At 44.2% G+C, this 18,314-nt stretch overlaps 1 protein-coding gene across 2 annotated transcripts; it reads left to right on the top strand.

Moving 5' to 3' along the window:
* Window positions 1-5,699: 5,699 nt before the first annotated feature.
* Window positions 5,700-17,432, top strand: PPP1R14D (protein phosphatase 1 regulatory inhibitor subunit 14D). Of its 2 annotated transcripts, XM_029952005.1 has the most exons (5): window positions 5,700-5,821; window positions 6,216-6,491; window positions 16,764-16,847; window positions 17,037-17,069; window positions 17,283-17,432. In XM_029952005.1, the coding sequence occupies exons 2-5, from the start codon at window positions 6,240-6,242 to the stop codon at window positions 17,346-17,348; spliced, it is 435 nt and encodes a 144-aa protein (XP_029807865.1). In that variant the 5' UTR covers window positions 5,700-5,821; window positions 6,216-6,239; the 3' UTR covers window positions 17,349-17,432. The 2 variants fall into 2 exon arrangements, with proteins under 2 accessions (XP_029807865.1, XP_029807864.1); XM_029952004.1 differs by lacking the exon at window positions 5,700-5,821 and having other exon boundaries at window positions 6,160-6,491.
* The last annotated feature ends 882 nt before the right edge of the window (window positions 17,433-18,314 follow it).

Raw genomic sequence — 18,314 nt, 5'->3', positions numbered from 1 at the left:
CAAAATAAAAAAACCAAAACATATTTCTTGAATAATAATAGTTTTTAAAGTTTCCCAAATAATTATATACTGTATATTAGCATTTTCTTAACTATGTTATATATGCATAGAAAAAAGACTAGAAGAAATTTGCCATAATGTCAGTTAGCAGTGGTGGTTTTATGTGGTGGCATTGTGGGGAATTTTTAATGTTTAAGAAAATTTAGAATGTTGGGGCACTTGGCTGGCTCAGTCAGAGGAGCATGTGACTCTTGTCAGGGTTGTGATTTGAGCCCCATGTTAGGTGTACAGATTACTTAAAAATAAAATCTAAAAAAAGAATTGAGAAATGTTTCTAAAATAAATGTGTTTTTCTTTTGTAATAAAAAAAATTTTTTAAATTAAGTAATTTCTATGCGAGCATGGGACTTGAGCTCATGACTCCGAGTTCAAGAGTCACATGCTATACTGAATATGCCAGCCAGGTGACTCTATAAATAAAAATGTTTAATAAGAGGAGGAAGAGAAGAGGCATATAAGAACAGCCTAGTTTTTTTTTTTTTTTAAGTTTATTTATTTTGAGAGAGAGAGAGGGAGAATGAGTGCAAGGGAGAGGCAGAGAGCGTGGGAGAGACAGAATGCCAAACACGCTCTGTGCTATCAGTCAGAGCCCAGTGTGGGTCTCAGTCTCTGGAACAATGAAATCATGACCTGAGCCAAAACCAAGAGTCAGCTGTTAACTGACTGAGCCACCCAGGAGCCCCAAGAAGAGCATAGCTTGATGACATCTTCTGGGTGCCCATTTTATCCCACCACTGGATTGAAAGCAGGCCAGGGAAGTAGGGCAGATACCTCCACCTCTGCCAAGGGCAGCACCCTCTTTGTTGACCCACCCTGATGAGGTCCTGTGGTCCTTGCAGTTTTTTTTCTTTCCCTGTTATCTTGGGGCATGATTCCCTTACCTTGGGCAAACTAACTGATGAATGGTGAGGCGCATAGGGCAGTGAGTTGCGTGTGAATGCAGAAATGGAAGAATGTCAGTAAAGAGCCTTACACATAAATAATGGGCATAACTCTTGTGTGCCATGCTGCATGCTCTTGCAAAATCTCCACAACCTCCAGTTTACAGATGAGAAAATAGGCCCACAGAGGCTCCGTGCATGAACCTGTCTGTGTTGCAGTGTAGGCGTCTGTGAAGTTTGCATATTTTGTGTCCCCAATCCATCACCAAGTTCTATTAACTAGGACCCTCTAAAAAGCTCTCCAATCTATCCCTCTGTACCCTTGTCACTACCAACAACACTACCTCCTCCAGTCAAGCCATACAGCAATAGCCTCCTAATTGATCTTCTTCAGGCTTTTTGCACCCTCTGATTCTCTGTCTTTTGGAAATTTAAATCTGAACATGCCAGCCTACCCACCACTATTACTTAAGATTTTGTTGTGACTCTCAATACTCTTAGGATAAAGACAAAATTTCTTAACATGGATTACAGAGCCCTGTGTAGATACCTCTACCCATTCTGCCTCATGACTCTTAATTTCCTCCCTCCTCTCTCTGTTCTAGCCCCATTGGCCTTTTAGTCCTTGTACTTGACATCTTCCTTCTGCCACAGGACCTTTGCATTTGCTGTGCCTTCTGCCAGAACCATTCCTGCTGGTCCCTGTGCCTAGTTAACTCCTATTCATCCTTCAGAATTCAGTTCAACTGTTACCACTTGCTAGGTCACACCCTCAATAGATGTTCTTATAGCACTTTTTACCTTTTTTCCATATCACTAAATATAGTGGCAGCTTTATAATTATTTGATTAATTGATGAACACTTGTTTACTTATACCCTAGACTGTAAGTTCCATGAAGGCAGGGATTGTGTTTCTTTTGGATCACCAATCTCCAGTACTGAGCATAATTCTTGGCCTACTTGAGGAGCTCATAAAATCTTTGTTATTAAGTGACTAGGTTAATGAAAAAAACTCATTGAGTCTTCTGATCTGGTTTGTTTTCCTGAAAGGGCTCCCAAACTTCAAGAAGATAGGATGGAGGAATTATCATAATAATGCTGGCCATTATTATGTGTAACAGGTCATCAGAGTAAGAGCTGAGTCTACAGGCTGCATATTAAAGGCCTCCCTACCACTCATTTCCACCCTCATCCCTTGAGGCCCAGGAGGGAAGCCACTGCAAAGAAATCCCTGGACCAACCTTTGGCAGACAGAGCCTCCCCAGGAAGGCAGGGAGAGTGAGAAGGCAAAGGAAGGGAATGATATTTACTGAGAAGGGCATCTGTTTTGGACATCGTGTTTACATCTATCAACTCATTTATTCCTCCCCCAAAACACTATGTTGCAGATAAGAAAATAGATTCAAAGAGGATGTGAAATGTGAGGAGTATAAAACCAGTGCAAGGCAAAAAGCTGAGTTTGAACTGACATCTGTCAGCCTTCCTCTAAACTCTGGGCTTTTCCAGGCTACTTTCCTGGCCTCCAGCCCTCAAATACCTCCCCAACGGTCATCTGAGAGCCCCAGAGGTTTTTTTTTTTTATCATTAAAGACTCATCTTTTGGCCATTATCTAAAGCTCTCTTTTGGAAGTCAGTATATAATGATTGAAGTCAGTATACCTCAAACAGAAATTCGACATTGTGAAGGCAACTACTGCAAGACCTAAAAAGAAATATATAAACAAGATCCCATATTGAACTTGAGTTGGAAGAGACAAGTCTAGTCTCAAAACGGAAGTAAACTGCCACTCTCTCACCCCCAGCCCGACTCCGGCACCGCTAGAAGGAGGGCCATGAGCCAACGGAACAAGAGGAGTTGAGAAAACTGTTGTTGGTTTGAGCTTTGAAACTACAGATAGTTTATGAGAATGTTTTGAAAAATGAGGCACATTTACAGATTGTGTGGTGTTGAGAAACCCCCAAACAAAACGTTTCAGGGGTTTTGGTTTTGTGACTTACTCTTCTGTGCAAGAGGCGGGTGCAGCAATGTGTGCTCCACCACACAAGGTTGCTGGGCATGTAGTGGAACCAAAGAGAGCTGTTTCCAGAGAGGATTCTGGTGTCCAACTGATTGTGAAGAAAATTTTTGTTCATGGTATTAAAAAAGATACAGAAGAATATAATTTGAGAGACTACTTTGAAAAGCATGGCAAGATGGAAATCATAGAAGTTATGGAGGACAGGCAGAATGGAAAAAAGAGGATTTGCTTTTGTAACTTTTGATGATCATGATACAGTTGATAAAGTTATTGTTTAGAAACACCACACTACTAATGGGCATAATTGTGAAGTGGAAAAGGCCCTTTCTAAACAAGAAATGCAGGGGGTGTCTGGGTGGCTTAATTGGTTAAGCGTCCGACTTCGACTCAGGTCATGATGTCACCGCTCATGGGTTCAAGTCCAGTGTGGGGCTCTGTGCTGACAGCTCAGAGCCTGGAGCCTGCTTCAGATCCTGTGTCTCCCTCTCTCTCCATCCCCTCCTCGCACTCTATCTCTCTTTCTCTCAATAATGAATAAATGTTAAAAAAATTTTTTTAAATAAACAAGAAATGCAGTCTACTGGATCGCAAAGAGGTCATGGATGTAGATCTGGCAACTTTGTGCATCATGGAGGAAACTTTGGAGTTGGTGGTAACTTTGGCCATGGTGGTAACTTTGGTGGAAGAGGAGGCTATGGTGGTGGAGGTGGTGGCCGCAGAGGTAGTTATGGAGGTGATGATGGCAACTATGGTGGTGGTCCTGCTTATAGTAATAGAGCAGGCTGCGATGGTGGTGACCAGGATGTGGAAACAAAGGCGGTGGATATGGTGGCGGTGGTGGAGAATGTGATGGTTACAATGAAGGAGAAAAGTTTGGAAGTGGTAACTATGGTGGTGGTGGGAACTATAATGATTTTGGAAATTATAGTGGACAATAGCAATCAAACTGTGGACACAAGAAAGAGGACAGTTTTGGTGGAAGACACTTGAGGGGGGTCCCTATGGTGGTGGTTATGGATCTGGTGGTGGAAGCAGTGGATATGGTAGCAGAGGGTTCTAAAAATTTTCACAAGAAAAGGGCTAGGGTTCTTAGCAGGAGAGAGAGCGAGGAGTTGTCAGGAAAGCTGACAGGTTACCTTGAGACAGTCCCAAATGCATTAGAGGAACTGTAAAAGTCTGCCACAGAAGGAACAATGCTGTGTAGTCAGAAAAGTTACTGCAGCTTTTAAAAACAGGAAGCCCCCCCCCCCAAAAAAAGCAAAAAAAACAGAAGCCCTTCTTGTTCAGGACTGTCATAGCCACAGTCTGCAAAAAGTGCAGCTATTATCAATGCCTTGTAGTGACAATTACCTGTACATTCCTGAGGTTTTTTATCTGTTGTAGCTTTGTCTTTTTCTTTTCATTACTTCAGGTACATTGCCCTGTAAATTGTGGTAGTAGTACCAAGAATAAAAAATTAAGGAATTTTAACTTTTCAATATTTGTAGAGCTTAGTGTTTCTACATTTTATTACAGAAACTTTAACAAAATGCAGTTTTGAAGGTGTTTCCTTGTGAGGTAATAAGTAAAGAAGAAAGTCATTGTTAATTACTATTTTGTATGAATTTTGCTAAAGTTAACTGCAAGAAACACCTGCTGACTTGCAGTTTGAGGGCAATCTATTCTCGGCATTTTCTTTTTTTTTATTTTTAAAATGTTTTTTTATTTATTTTTGAAGACAGAGACAGCGTGAGCAGAGAGAGTCAGAGAGAGAAGGAGATATAGAATCGGAAGCAGACTCCAGGTTCTGAGCTAGCTGTCAGCACAGAGCCCGATGCGGGGCTCAAACCAATGAATCGTGAGATCATGACCTGAGCCGAAGCCAGACACTTAACTGACTGAGCCACCCAGGCGCCCCTGTTCTCTGCATTTTCAAACCATGAAATGAGTGGGCTCTGACATGTGGAGAGAATAGATATTTGTATGTTTGCAATGTGTGTTTTAGATAAATAGAACTGGTATTTAAATTAGCATATTTGTGAATTTAATAACATTAAGATTTACCTTCAAATGAAAAAACCCTCAACATTAAAAAAAGAAAAAATATATAACAAAAATTGAAATGTGGAAAGTAAAAGGAGATGACAAATTTCTGATCCTTCATATTGAGGAGACAAGAGATACTGCCGAAAATGGACAAATATATACAATTACACAAAGTGATAATGGTGATTACAGAAGAATTAAAAACAGAAGCTGTGGATGGGGTTGCTTCTGGGGAGTGGAACTGGGGAAAGGAGAAAAACTTCCATTTTTCATTTGTTTGTCCTTCTCAGCTGTTCATCTTTTGAAAAAACTATAGTGTTCTTCTGTAACTTTTCTAAAAAGTTTAGAATAGTTTTATTACCAAAGACTAAACAAACATACCCTTTCTTTAGAATGCATGTACTGTGTGTTTAAAACTCTTGACACCTGGGTAGGAGGTAGGTCTTTGGGTTTCCTCTGGGTCAGGAAGGCCTTGAGTCAGGGGAGGGTCGTGTGATGAGAAATATGGCTTCCCAAGCAGTTGCCTCTGGGGAACGGGCTTGATAAATTTACCTTTGCAAGCACAGGGCTGACAGAGAAGCACCTCTTCCCTCACATATTTCGTAAGGCAGCTCACGTTCAGACACACCCAGACACACGAGGGTACTGACCCTACGAGGGCCAGAGATAACCATCCTCTAACTGCCTCCAGTGAGACTCTGCCCCTACCAGTGCCACACTTGGAGAAGGAGCTCCTCCCTGCCTGGGACCCTGCTCCTGGGGGATCCGTCTGACTCTAGCGCCTCAGGGCCCAGGTGGATCTAGTCCCAGGAAGATGGGATGCTGAGGGCTCTCAGGTGAGTAGGACTCAGGTCCTGTTCCAGAACTGGCCATAGAGCACTGATCAGAGCTCTGCACTCCTCAGGACCCAAGGTTCTCTTCTTCCTCCAGAGGATTGGCACCCTATTGACCTTTGCTTATCTGAAGTTTATATCACTTTGGGCAACAGCAAAGAGGAGGGCAGGGCACAGCTCGGGACTGCCACTCACTGGCAGCCAAGAGCCTGAAGATTGGCATTCCCAGCACCAGAGAAAGTCCTGTTGATCTTTGACCCTCCGCCCCTCCCAGAGCCTTGGCCCTCCCTCCCTCCCTCCCTCCCTCCCTCTTCCTTTCTCCCCTGCTGGCCTCTCCCTCTGTTCTCTGTCTCCTCACTTCCCTGGCACCCTTGTTCTGACTGGCCATTTTCCCCAGGTTCTTGTTCACACCAGTCCTTCCATGCTGTCTTCAAGCCCTACTTCCTGCACATCTCCCAACCCTGATGGGGAGAACCCAAATAAGAAGGTCCAGTGGACTGGGAGGAGGAGGGCGTCATCTACAGACTCAGAGTCAAGGTCCCACCCCGACTCCTCCAAACTACCCAGGTCCCGGAGACCCAGCCGGCTGACGGTGAAGTATGACCGAGGGCAGCTCCAGCGCTGGCTGGAGATGGAGCAGTGGGTGGATGCGCAGGTTCAGGAGCTCTTCCAGGTGAGTGATCCGGGGCAGGGTGGGAGGCCACAGGGGGCCTGGGAGACAGCCTGCTGGGAGACCTCAGGAGGAGCTGGAGGCCCAGAGTGAGAGAAAACTGCTCCCAACAGGTGAATTTGGATTTGCAGTCCAGAAACCTGCCTCCCTCTGGGCTCCGCCTCTAACTCTCCTCAAAATCTGGGCCAGGTCTTTTAGTGTCCCTGCGACTTAGTTTCCTAATCTGTAAGATGAGCCTATCAGTGTCTGTCATATTTCCTTTGTAGGACTTTTTTGAAGCTCAAATGAGTTAGAAGAGTGATTTTTATTTGTCTTTACTTACTCTCATCCTTAACACACAGATGTGTCAAGAGCTACATTGTCCAGAAATATAGCTATGTGTAGCTATTTACCTTTAAATTAATACAAATTAGGGGCGCCTGGGTGGCTCAGTCGGTTAAGCGTCTGGCTTTGGCTCAGGTCACCGTCTTGCAGTTCGTGGGTTCGAGCCCCGCATCAGGCTCTGAGCTAGCTGTCAGCACAGAGCCTGGAGCCTGCTTCAGATTCTGTGTCTCCCTCTCTCTCTGATCCTCCCCTGCTCACTCTGTGTCTGTCTCTCAAAAATAAGTAAAACATTAAAATAATTTTTAAAAAATTAAAAAAATAAATGAATACAATTAGATAAAATTAAAGGTTCATTTCCTCAGTCATACTAGCCACGTTTCAAGTGCCCAGTAACCCCACATGGCTCGTGGCTACCATACTGTCAGGACACATACAGAACACTTCCATCCTCTCCGAATGGACAACACTGGACTAGAACAAGTCCTTGGCCCTGGCTCTGATGGACCCCCCTCACCACCACCCTGGGAAAAGGATGGCTCTCTGCCCCTTGTTATGAGAAGTGGCACTTTCCTCCTTAGATAACTGAAAATCGGGATCCTTGAGTAGTCACAACTCCTGCTTCAGCGACAAGAATAACATTCTGCACACATAACTCTGTTAGGCACTGCACCCAGCACTTGGCATGCATTACCCCATTCGGCCCTCCCTACAACCCCCTTCAGTAGCTCTGTTTACCTCGAAGGAAATGGAAGCCTAGAGACGAGTAAAAGTCCAAAGTCATGCAACTAGGAAACCAGGAGACCAGGAGCTGCAGCTGGGGCTCGGCCTGCAGAGCCTGGGCACTTTCTTGAGCAGCCTAGTGGTTCTTTAGCCCGGAAGTACTTCAGAAAAAGCCAGCTGACCTGACCGTGCCTCAACTGACCTTAAATCTACTAGGGCGGGGCCCAGGAACTGGTCTTTTTAATAAGCCCCACAGTTAATTCTAGCATGGGCTGGCTGAGAACTTCACCAAGCCGGAGACCAGGAGTCTCTCTTGTCCACACACTGTGGTCCTTCTTTCTCTTCCTTCTTGACTCAGATCCTATCTTTTCTTTCCGGAGCAGCAAGGGGCTTGTCATTCTTCCAGGTGAGGGCTGTGTCAGTGGCCCTGTGGTTGGGGGTGGGCGAGAATGATGCATGTGGCCCAGCCTGTTTTGTGAAGGAAGCTCACTGGCTCATGTATCACTTTGGCCCAGGTGTCAAGCATGTCCCTGCAGCATCCTGGGCTCTCTCTTTCAGTGTAGGGAGATGCCTCAGGAGAGGCACACATTGTTGGCCTGTGTCTGCTCTGCCCTTGGAGAACACCTCTACCGCCCTACCATCCTGCCAGCGCCCTCCCTCTCTGGATCAGTTTCACTTTCAGATTGTTGTACATGTGCATAAAAAGTCTCTTATTTCAGACACGTCAGAGCACATTTTTCCAGGCATCAGAGAAAGGCACTAGACAAAGAACCTGGTTTTGCAAGATCAATGCAGGGGGGAAAGCTGTACAATAATGATCTCATAACATCAGAAAGCAGGATATGTGGGAGGACCACTCCCAGGCAATGACCGAAATAAAATACCTGGCCTGTGGTTGCCGTGGCAATTGTCCAAAGGTGCCAGGTGCCAGTTCCTCTCCCAATCCTAGCACTTTTCAGCAGGAAGTAGCCAAGTGGCTGGGGAAGCCCCAGGTGGCTGGTCATTTTGGGCAGAGATGGGGGCAACAATGTCCAGGCTTACCTTGCCCCAATTCTGCCTATATAGAGTCTGTCTCCACCCACCAGGCTCTCCTCAACATGCCCACCTTGGATAGCACTGCGGGGAATGATTCCAGGGATGCATCACTACTTGTTTAGTTTGGTTTAATGGGTTCCAACCTTGCTCTGTTGGAGGGCCCGACCTCTTCTCACTGGGGATGCAGCAGCTCTGTGTCTTCAGAGAAACCAACTCTAGTTTCAACAAAACAGACTTGGGGCCCTAGAGCTCCTATTGTCCAGAGGTGGAGTATGGATTTGGCTTCTAAGTAAGGATATAAACACTAATGAGTTTGTCCTATTTTAAGGAGACTCTTGGGGCACCTGAGTGGCTCGGTTGGTTAAGTGTCCAACTTTGGCTCAGGCCATGATCTCGCAGTTTGTGGGTATGAGCCCCACATCGGGCTCTGTGCTGACAGCTCAGGGCCTAGAGCCTGCTTCAAATTCCATGTAACCCTCTCTCTCTGCCCCTCCCCCCTCAAAAATAAATAAGCATTAAAAAATTTTAAGGAGATTTGCCCAACAATGTGCCCTCCCCCAGTTCCCACCCCTGATTTCATGTCTCCTTTATGAGAAGACTTCTTTTTTTTTAATCTATTTTTTAATGTTTTTTTTTTAATTTATTTTTGCGAGAGAGAGAGAGAGAGAGACAGCATGAGCAGGGGAGGGTCAGAGAGAGAAGGAGACACAGAATCCGAAGACAGGCTCCAGGCTCTGAGATAGCTGTCAGCACAGACAGAGCCTGATGTGGGGCTCGAACTCACGAACCGTTAGATCATGTCCTGAGCCAAAGTTGGATGCTTAACCAACTGAGCCACCCAGACGCCCCTATGAGAAGACTTCTTAAATGTTTGTCCACACTTACATCCTTTCATTAAAAGGTTTATTTATTTATTTTGAGAGAGAAAGAGAGTATAAGCCAGAGGCAGAGGGCAGAGAGGGAAAGAGAGAGAATTCCAAGCAGGCTTCATGCTGTCAGCACAAAGCCAGTCTTGGGGCTTGGACTCGCAAATTGTGAGATCATGACTGGAACCAAGATCAAGAGGCAGATGCTTAACTGACTGAGCCACCCAGGCACCCCCACATTCACATCCTTTAATTACCTTTCCCCTTCCTTTCACCATTCAAACCACTAAGACCTGGCTTCTCTTCTCTGCATTCTATTGAGAGCTCTTGCCAAGGTCATCAGTCACTGCTTTGGGGCCAAATCTAATGTACACATCAGCAGGGGACACTGTTGACCACCCCAGAGTTTTGAAATATTCCACCCCCCCCCCCAAAAAAAAGAAACATTCCTTCCTTATAGCATTTATGACACTATCTTTTCCTGGTGACAGCTGGCATTTTGATGCAGCCCTTCTGTTTTGGTGACATTTTAAGAAACAATCTATTAGGGACTGGGCAGAGACCTCTGTGCAGCCAGACTTCACTGTGCGCTTATCATTGGGGGACCTAAGACTGTTAAATGTTTGCAGGCAAGACTTAACTCATGTTTTCGTGGTCTAGGTGATAGCTAATTATTAGTAAACTGTTTCCAGAGACATAATGGGGTTTGTAGGCCTGTGGCATTAAAATCCCACCTGTCTGAGAGTAGTGCTGGCAAGGGGCAAGACAGCTCCGGGCTGTTGGAAGTGTTCTGTTTCCTGATCTTGATGTTGGGTGCATGGTGTATTCCGTTTCTGAAAATTCAGTGAGTTGTACACTTTTGTGCACGTTTCTATATGTATGTTGTAATTGAATACAATGGCTTAAAAAGTAGGGGGAGGAAACAGTCTGTTAGACTTCCAACTTTAAAATAGTATTGTTAACAACTATGTTAAAAACAAATACTTGTTAGCTCATCCCTGAGCCTTATTTCACTGCTGGTTCTCATGGCAGAGAGATCAGGAGTACGGGGACAGGACATGGAGTGAAGGTGAGAAAGGAGTCAGATCAGGCACCGTCTGGCAGGAAACCACTACTAGCAATATCGACTCACAATTTTACCACACTTGTTCATCTTAGCATGAGTTGTTTGATATATCCACTCATTTATGAGAATTCAAAACATACTTTAGGGAAAGAATATTTGGATTATGATATCAACCCATATTCTCAACTCCAGACTGCAGTGGTAATCTGACTCTCAGTAATATACATACCTTACATTCAAAACACGTGTAGTTAGGCGTGCCTGGGTGGCTCAGTCAGTTGAGCGTCTGGCTTCGGTTCAGGTCATGATCTCATGGTTAGTGGGTTCGAGCCCCGCGTTGGGCTCTGTGCTGGCAGCTAGCTCAGAGCCTGGAGCCTCTCACTCTCTCTGCTCACACTGTCTCTCTCTGTCTCTCAAAAATAAATAAAAAACATTAAAAATTAAACAAAAACAAAAACCAAAATATGTGTAATTAAAATCATAAGTGATATGAAAAGGGTTTTGGGAGCCAGACTAATATTTTTTAGAGGTAGAATTCTAATAATTAGAATGCAGCTTTACTATTCTTCCCTACCCTCCACCTTCTGGGATTCCAATTGCACATATATTAGACCACTTGATATTGTACCACAAGTCACCAGGTCTCTTTAGTCTTCTTTCTCCCCCAAGGTTTTTTTCTTTCTGTGTTTCATTTTGGCTAGTTTCTGTCTCTATATCTTCAAGTTCAACTGATCTTTATTTTGGCAACATCAAATATGCCATTACCTCCATCCAGTAAATTTTTCATTTAAAATATTGTATTTCTCCATTTGTTTTTCTCATATATTTCATTTTTCTCATTAGTATGTTCATGGTTTCCTTATCTGCTAATTCTGTCATATGTGGGTCCATTTCTATTAACTGATATTTCTCCTGGTTATAGATCATAATTCCTGCTTCTGGTATAACTAGTGATTTTTTGCCTGGATACTGGTCATTTTATGAGTTTCATGTTACTGACTAACTGGAATTTTTTCTTCCTCTAAAGCTTCTTCTGAAGCTTATCTTTAAGCTACATTGAATCTAGAGTATCCCTTAATCTAGAGAATAACTTAACCCCCAGTAAAGTATGGCCCTTCTGAGGTCTTTACTGAATTCCTGAATGGCCAGTGATGACTGTCCACTCTTACTGGATGGAATTTGATTTGTCTCCTAGTCCTGGGTGAGGTCTGGGAACTGTTAATCTCTGTGCCTTTGGTGCCTCATAGTACCTGGCCTTGAATGAACATCTTGTGTTCAGCAAAAACTCAAGAGAACCCTTATGCAGATTTCTGGAGATCTCTTTTCATAACAGTCTCCTCTCCAAAATTTTGTCTAGCCACCTTCAGCCACCTCAACCCTGAACTCTGATCTCTGTCATATCAATTTAGCGAGACCATAGTGCTCTCCTTGGGACCTCCCTCTCTGCTCTGTGGTCTGGAAATTGCCTCTAAGAAGAAATACAGGACGATTATAGAGTTTGTCTCATCTGTTTCCCTTCTCTTTAGGTAGTTCTGAGCAACCTTTGTCCAGTGACTGAAAACGCTGTTCACATATTTTTGTTACTTTTAAACTCTTAAACTGTTACTTTTAAAACTTCTAGTTACTTTTAAAAAATGTTTATTTATTCTTGAGACATAGAGACAGCATGAGTGGGGAAGGGACAGAGAGAGGAAGACAGAATCCCACGCACGCTAAGTGCTGTCAGCAGAGAGCCCAATGTGAGGCTTGAACCAGTGACTATGAAATCATGACCTGAGCAGAAACCAAGAGCCAGACACTTAACCAACTGGGCCACTCAGGCACTCCTTGTTTTCTAGTTACTTATCCTGAGAGAATAAATTCAGTCCCTGTTACTCATTATAAATAGCTGGTTAACTCTTACCCTTCAGTTCTCAGATTAGAGATCACTTACTCCAGGAAGCCTTCTTAAATCTCAGGCTTGATTAGGTTCCCTTTCCATGTGTTCTCAAAGTGTATCATCAGAGTGTTTACCTCTGTGTTATAATTGCCATTTCACTTGTCTGCATCTTTCAGGAGACTATAAGCTTTTCAAGGGCAGGGTTATGTCTGTCTGTTTGCTGTTATGGCCCAGCACTTATCACAATATTTGGTGCATAGCATGTACTCAATACATATGCATTAAATGAATGAAGGCTGAACCAATGAACGAGAAACTAAGGAAGCAACAGGGAAAGTCTAGAGCTTAGTGTGAAAGAGCTCACTTAGAACCCTAGCACTATTTATTTTTTAAAACGCATAGAGGGGGCCTGGGTGGCTCAGTCAGTTGAGCATCCAACTCTTGATATCGGCTCAGGTCAAGATCTCATGGTTTTGTGAGCTCTGCACTGAGCATCAGGCCTTTTTGGATTCTTTCTCTCCTTCTCTCTCTGCCCCTTCCCCATTATGGTCTCTCTCTGTGTCTCTGAAAATAAACAAGTAAAAAATTTGGGGTGCCTGGGTGGCTCAGTCGGTTGAGCATCTGACTTTGGCTCAGGTCATGATCTCATAATCTCAGGTCATGGTTCGTGAGTTTGAGCCCCACATCGGGCTCTGTGCTGCTAGCTCAGAGCGTGGAGCCTATCTTCAGATTCTGTGTCTCCCTCTCTCTCTGACCCTCCCCTGCTCGCACTGTCTCTCTTTGTCTCTCTCTGTCTCTTAAAAATAAATAAAAAACATTAAAAAAAAAGGTGTAAGTAAACAAGCGAACAAACCTAAAAAAAAAGTGGCACCAACCTGTACTAGGAGTCATGTTCTTCATCACTATGCCACTTTCACTTAAGAAAGTCCTTGATAAAGCAGTAAAAAAAAAAATCACTAAGTTTATTAAACTTTGGCCATTGAGTTCACATCTCTCTCTCTCTCTTTGATGTTTATTTATTTTTGAGAGAGAGAGACAGACCATGAGTGGGGAAGGGGCAGAGAGAGACGGAGAAGCAGAATCCAAAGCAGGATCCAGGCTCTGTCTGAACTGTCAGCACAGAGCCACACAGGGCTTGAACTCACAAACCATAAGATCATGACCTGAACCAAAGTCAGACACGTAACCAACTGAGCCACCCAGACAACCCACATCTCTTTCTTTAAATAGACGTAATTTTTAATGTTTACTTATTTCTGAGAGGGACAAGACAGAGACAGTATGAGTGGGAAGAGAGGGAGACAGAATCTGAAGCAGGCTCCAGACTCTGAGCTGTCAGCACAGAGCCCAATGCAGGGCTCAAACTCATAAATCACGAGATCATGACCTGAGCTGAAGTTAGATGCTTACTGACTGAGCTACCCAGGCACCCCTAGACTTCATTTTTTGAGCAGTTTTAGGTTCACAGGAAGACTGAGCAGAGTTCCCATATTCCCCCTGTCCGCACGCACACATAGCTTCCCCCATTATCAGTATCCCCAACTAGAGCAGTACATTGTTAACAATTGATAAACCTCCATTGACACATCATAATGACCCAAAGTCCATAGCTTCTATTAGGGTTCATTCTTGGTGTTGTACATTCTAAGGGTTTGTTTGGACAAATGTGTAATGACAGGTACCCACCATTATAGTACCATCCAGAGTATTTTCTCTGTCCTAAAAATCCTCTGTTCTCCTCCTGTATATCCCATTTTCCCCTTTATTCCTACTGATCTTTTTACTGTCCCCATAGTTTTGCATTTTCAAGAATGTTGTAGAGTCAGAATCATACAATATGAATGACTGGCCAATTTCAGATTGGCTTCTTTCACTTATTCTCTGTGTTTACAGTTCATTTAGTCTTTTCATGGCTTGAAGCTCATTTCTTATAGTGCTGAATAATAGTTCCATTCTGGATGTGCCACCGTTGATTTATCCATTTACCTACTGAAGGACATATTCGTTGCTCTGGAGTTTTGGCAATTATGAAAAAAGCTGCTATAAACATCTTTATGCAGGTTTTTGTATGGATATGTTTCCAACTCACTTAGGTAAATATTAAGGAGCTTGATCACTGGATCATATGGTAAGAGTGTGTTTAGTTTTTAAGTACTGCCAAAATGCCTTCCCAAGTGGCTGGACTATTTAGCATTCTTACCAGCAATAAATGAAAGTTCCTCTTGTTCCACATCCTTATCAGCATTCAGTGTTGTCAGCATTTTGGACTTTTTGCCAATTTTGTAGGTATGTAGTGTGTCTCATTGTTGTTTTAATTTGCAATTTCCTAACTACCTATGATGTTGAACATCTCATATGCTATTTGCCATCTGCATATATTCTTTGGTAAGCTGTCTGTTCAGATATTTTCCCATTTTTCAACTGGGTTGTTCCTTTCTTATTTTCAAGTTTCAAGAGTTCTTTGTCTATTTTGGACAATAGACCTTTATTAGATACGTCCTTTGCAAGTATTTCATCCCAGCCTGTAGCTTGTCTTCTCACTTTCTTGAGCTTCTTTTATTGTTAATTTTACAAACTCTGTGTTTAAATTATTTCACTGACTATAATAACTTTTTTTAAGTTTATTTATTTTGAGAGAGAGAGGGTGCATGTGCATGTGTGAGCAGGGGAGGGGCAGAGAGAGTGAGAGAAAGAAAGAGAGAGAGAGAGAGAGAGAGAGAAAGAGAGAGAGAGAGAGAGAGGATGAGAGAATGCTGAGCAGGTTCCACACTATCAGAGCAGAGCGCGATGGAGGGATTGAACCCATGAACCACAAGACCATGGCCTGAGCTGAAATCAAGAGTTGGACACTCAGTCAACTGAGCCACCCAGGTGCCCGACTATAATAACTTTTAAAGACAGCTTTATTAAGATATGACTCACATACCATACAGCCACTCACTTGCAGTGTACACTTCAATAGTTTTAAGTATCTTTGGGTTTATACAACCACAATTTTAGGACATTTTATCACCCCAGAAAAAAACTCTGTTTCAATTAGCAGTCACACCTCAGACCTTACCACCACCACTCCCAGCCCTAGGCAACCACTAATCTACTTTGAGTCTCTGTGGATTTACCTATTCTGGACATTTCATACAAATTGAATCATAGTATATAGCCTTTTGTAACTGGGTTCTTCCAGTAGCATAGTGTTTTCAAGGTTCATCCATGTTGTAGTATGAATCAATGCTGTGTTCCTTTTATTGCTGAGCAATATTGTATGGCTATCTCATATTTATTTATCCATTCATGGAGATATGTGTTGTTTTCACCTTTTGGCTATTATGAGTAATGCTGCTATGAATATTCATGCAAATTTTTGTGTGGACATGTTTTTATTTCTCTTGGGAGTAGACCTTGGAGTAGGATTGCTGGGTCAGATGATAACACTATATTTAATATTTTCAAGAACTGCTGGGGAGCCCTGGTGGCTTAGTTGGTTCAGGGTCCGACTCTTGATTTCCGCTCAGGTCATGATTTCACAGCTGTGGGTGTGGAGCCTGCATAAGATTCTCTCTAGCTCCTCTCCCTCTACCCTTGCCTGTCTCTCTCTCTCTCTCTCTCTCTCTCTCTCAAAACAAATAAAAAATAACTGCCAAACTGTTTTTCAAAGCAGCTGTACCATTTTAGATCCTTACCAACAATATGCATATACCTTTTTTGAAAAAAATTTTAAATAATGTTTTATTTTTTATTTTTGAGACAGAGAGACAGAGCAGAGAGGGGCAGAGAGAGAGAGGGAGACATAGCACCTGAAGCAGGCTCCAGGCTCTGAGCTGTCAGCACAGAGCCTGACGCAGGGCTCAAACCCACAGACTGTGAGATCATGACCTGAGCCAAAGTCGAAGGCTTAACTGACTGAGCCACCCAGATGCCCCTGCATACACCTTTGAAATTAAACAGGCAATCTTTTTATTTAAAAAAAATTTTTTTTAAAATATTTATTTATATTTGAGAGAGACAGATCATGAGCTGGGTAGGGGTGGGTGGTGCAGAGACAGAATCTGAAACGGGCTCCAGGCTCTGAGCTGTCAGCACAGAGCTTGTTGTGAGGGCTTGAACTCACGAGCCATAGAGCATGACCTGAGCCAAAGTCAGATGCCCAACTGACTGAACCACCAAGGTGCCCCGAACAGGCACTCTTTTTAAAGAACCTGTTTCAGATAGAAGATAGTAGGTACTCACTAAGTGTTGAGTGGCAGAATGAACGCGTGGTTTGAGTAAGGTGAGGAGACAGACTGGACATGGGAAGTAGGGTAGGAGATGGGTGAGCCCCAGACAGTAACTTTCACTCCGGCACCAGCTGTCCAGGCCCCTCTGAGCCCCATGTGATTCCCAAACAGGGTCAACCAACTCCTCCCTCGCCTGAGATTGACCTGGAGGCTCTCATGGAACTATCCACAGAGGAACAGAAGACTCACTTGGAGGTAGTATGTGGGCCTGGGGTTGGGCGTAGAAGCTGAGCTTAGAGAGGGAGGAGCCTAGGAACCCTGGTTTTGCCTCTTTGAGTGGCATGGGGAGAACCAGTTCAGAGGAGAGGATTCCTGAGAAGCTGAGAGGAGGCTTGTGGGAAAGTGCTGTGGCTTGGGGACTCACTCTCTCCTCTTTTCCACCAGGCTCTTCTCCAAAACTGCCCCCGCCCCACAGAGGTAAGGGATGCTCTGCTGCTCTGGGGGTCAGAAGGGCCTAGAGGGGAGGCAGCTAATGAAGAGGAGTATTTGAGAGGAAGGCTTAGCCCTAGGTCCTTCTCCCCTCCCCCCAGCTCTGGAGACATGGGGTCAAGGGAGATTAAGAAGGGCAACAGCCCTTGTGATGGGTGATCATGGCCCCATGCCTTGATCTCACCCCTGTTTCTCTTTCAGCCTTTTATCTCTGAGCTGCTCAGTCAACTCAAGAAATTCCGGAGACTCAGTCGGCCTCAGAAATAAGCCTTGTGAGACTACCTTCAGCAGCTTTAGCATCGCCAAGGCTGCCCTGAACCTCAGAATCCTGGGCTGAGAGGGAAATGGCCTTTTGAGACAAAGACCAGGAACGTGGAAGATGAGGAGGGACATTTGGACACATCTAGTGTATGTATAGTTTCAGCTGGTTCCTGTCTGGAAGCCGTTCATGGCTGTTCCCCAGTACTTTCCTTGGCAGCTACGTGGATAAAACCTTTGGGAGCCCCAGCTGAATGGAGTGTGGAGCATATCTGTCCTGAGGGATAGGGGAGGGGAAGGTAAAGTGATATATTAGAAGGTTAGCGTCCTGAGTCACCAGATTCTATCCATATTTTATCCACCCATCCATCCATCCATCCACCCATCCAGATAGGCTTTGAGTATTCAAAGGTGAAGCCTTTAGAGCTCTGCTTTAGAGCTCATGATCTAGCAAGGCCCAGAAGCCAAGCCGAGGGCACCAGATTAGGACACACAGCATCCTTTATCACCAACAGGAACCTAAGTGGCAAATACTAGTTCTGAATCTCAGAGGAGAGGTAATAGGAAAACTTAGTTGGGTCTGGGGACATCAGGGAAAGCTAAGCCCTCCTCGCCCCCTAAATGATTCAGGAAGCATCAGGCTGAGACCTATCATGAGCTGGCTCGGGCCAGCAGCAGAAAGAGAAAAGGCAGGAGCTAAGTAAAGGTGTGTAAAGGGTACAGGTTGAGACGCCAGGAGTCAGCTCAGGAAGGTGTTGCTGGAAACAAGACATTAGGTCTGCATGGCAGCAGGTTGGGACAGGAACCTGGGGAGGTGGCATCCTTTGGAAGTAAGGCAGGAAGCAGGGCATACATCCACTGTTTGTGCAAGCACTGTCTGAGTGCTGGGTAAGCTGAGGAATCTGAGCTGGTGGGGCCTGGGGGCGATGCTGGGCTGCCCAGAATAGGATGCATAGTTCAGATCAGTTGAGTGAA

The sequence above is a fragment of the Suricata suricatta genome, chromosome 9, assembly GCF_006229205.1.
Source record: "Suricata suricatta isolate VVHF042 chromosome 9, meerkat_22Aug2017_6uvM2_HiC, whole genome shotgun sequence".
Lineage (NCBI taxonomy): Eukaryota > Metazoa > Chordata > Mammalia > Carnivora > Herpestidae > Suricata > Suricata suricatta.
Note: the sequence above shows the minus strand (reverse complement) of the source record. Positions and strands in the feature narration are given on the sequence as shown.

What these genes read in the sequence shown, in the direction of transcription:
- PPP1R14D (XM_029952005.1), top strand. Translation starts at nt 6,240, where the DNA reads ATGCTGTCTTCAAGCCCTACTTCCTGCACATCTCCCAACCCTGATGGG. An exon ending in AGGTTCAGGAGCTCTTCCAG is followed by an intron (nt 6,492 to 16,763) that starts GTGAGTGATCCG and finishes ATTCCCAAACAG; the next exon opens with GGTCAACCAACTCCTCCCTC. An exon ending in ACTGCCCCCGCCCCACAGAG is followed by an intron (nt 17,070 to 17,282) that starts GTAAGGGATGCT and finishes TTTCTCTTTCAG; the next exon opens with CCTTTTATCTCTGAGCTGCT.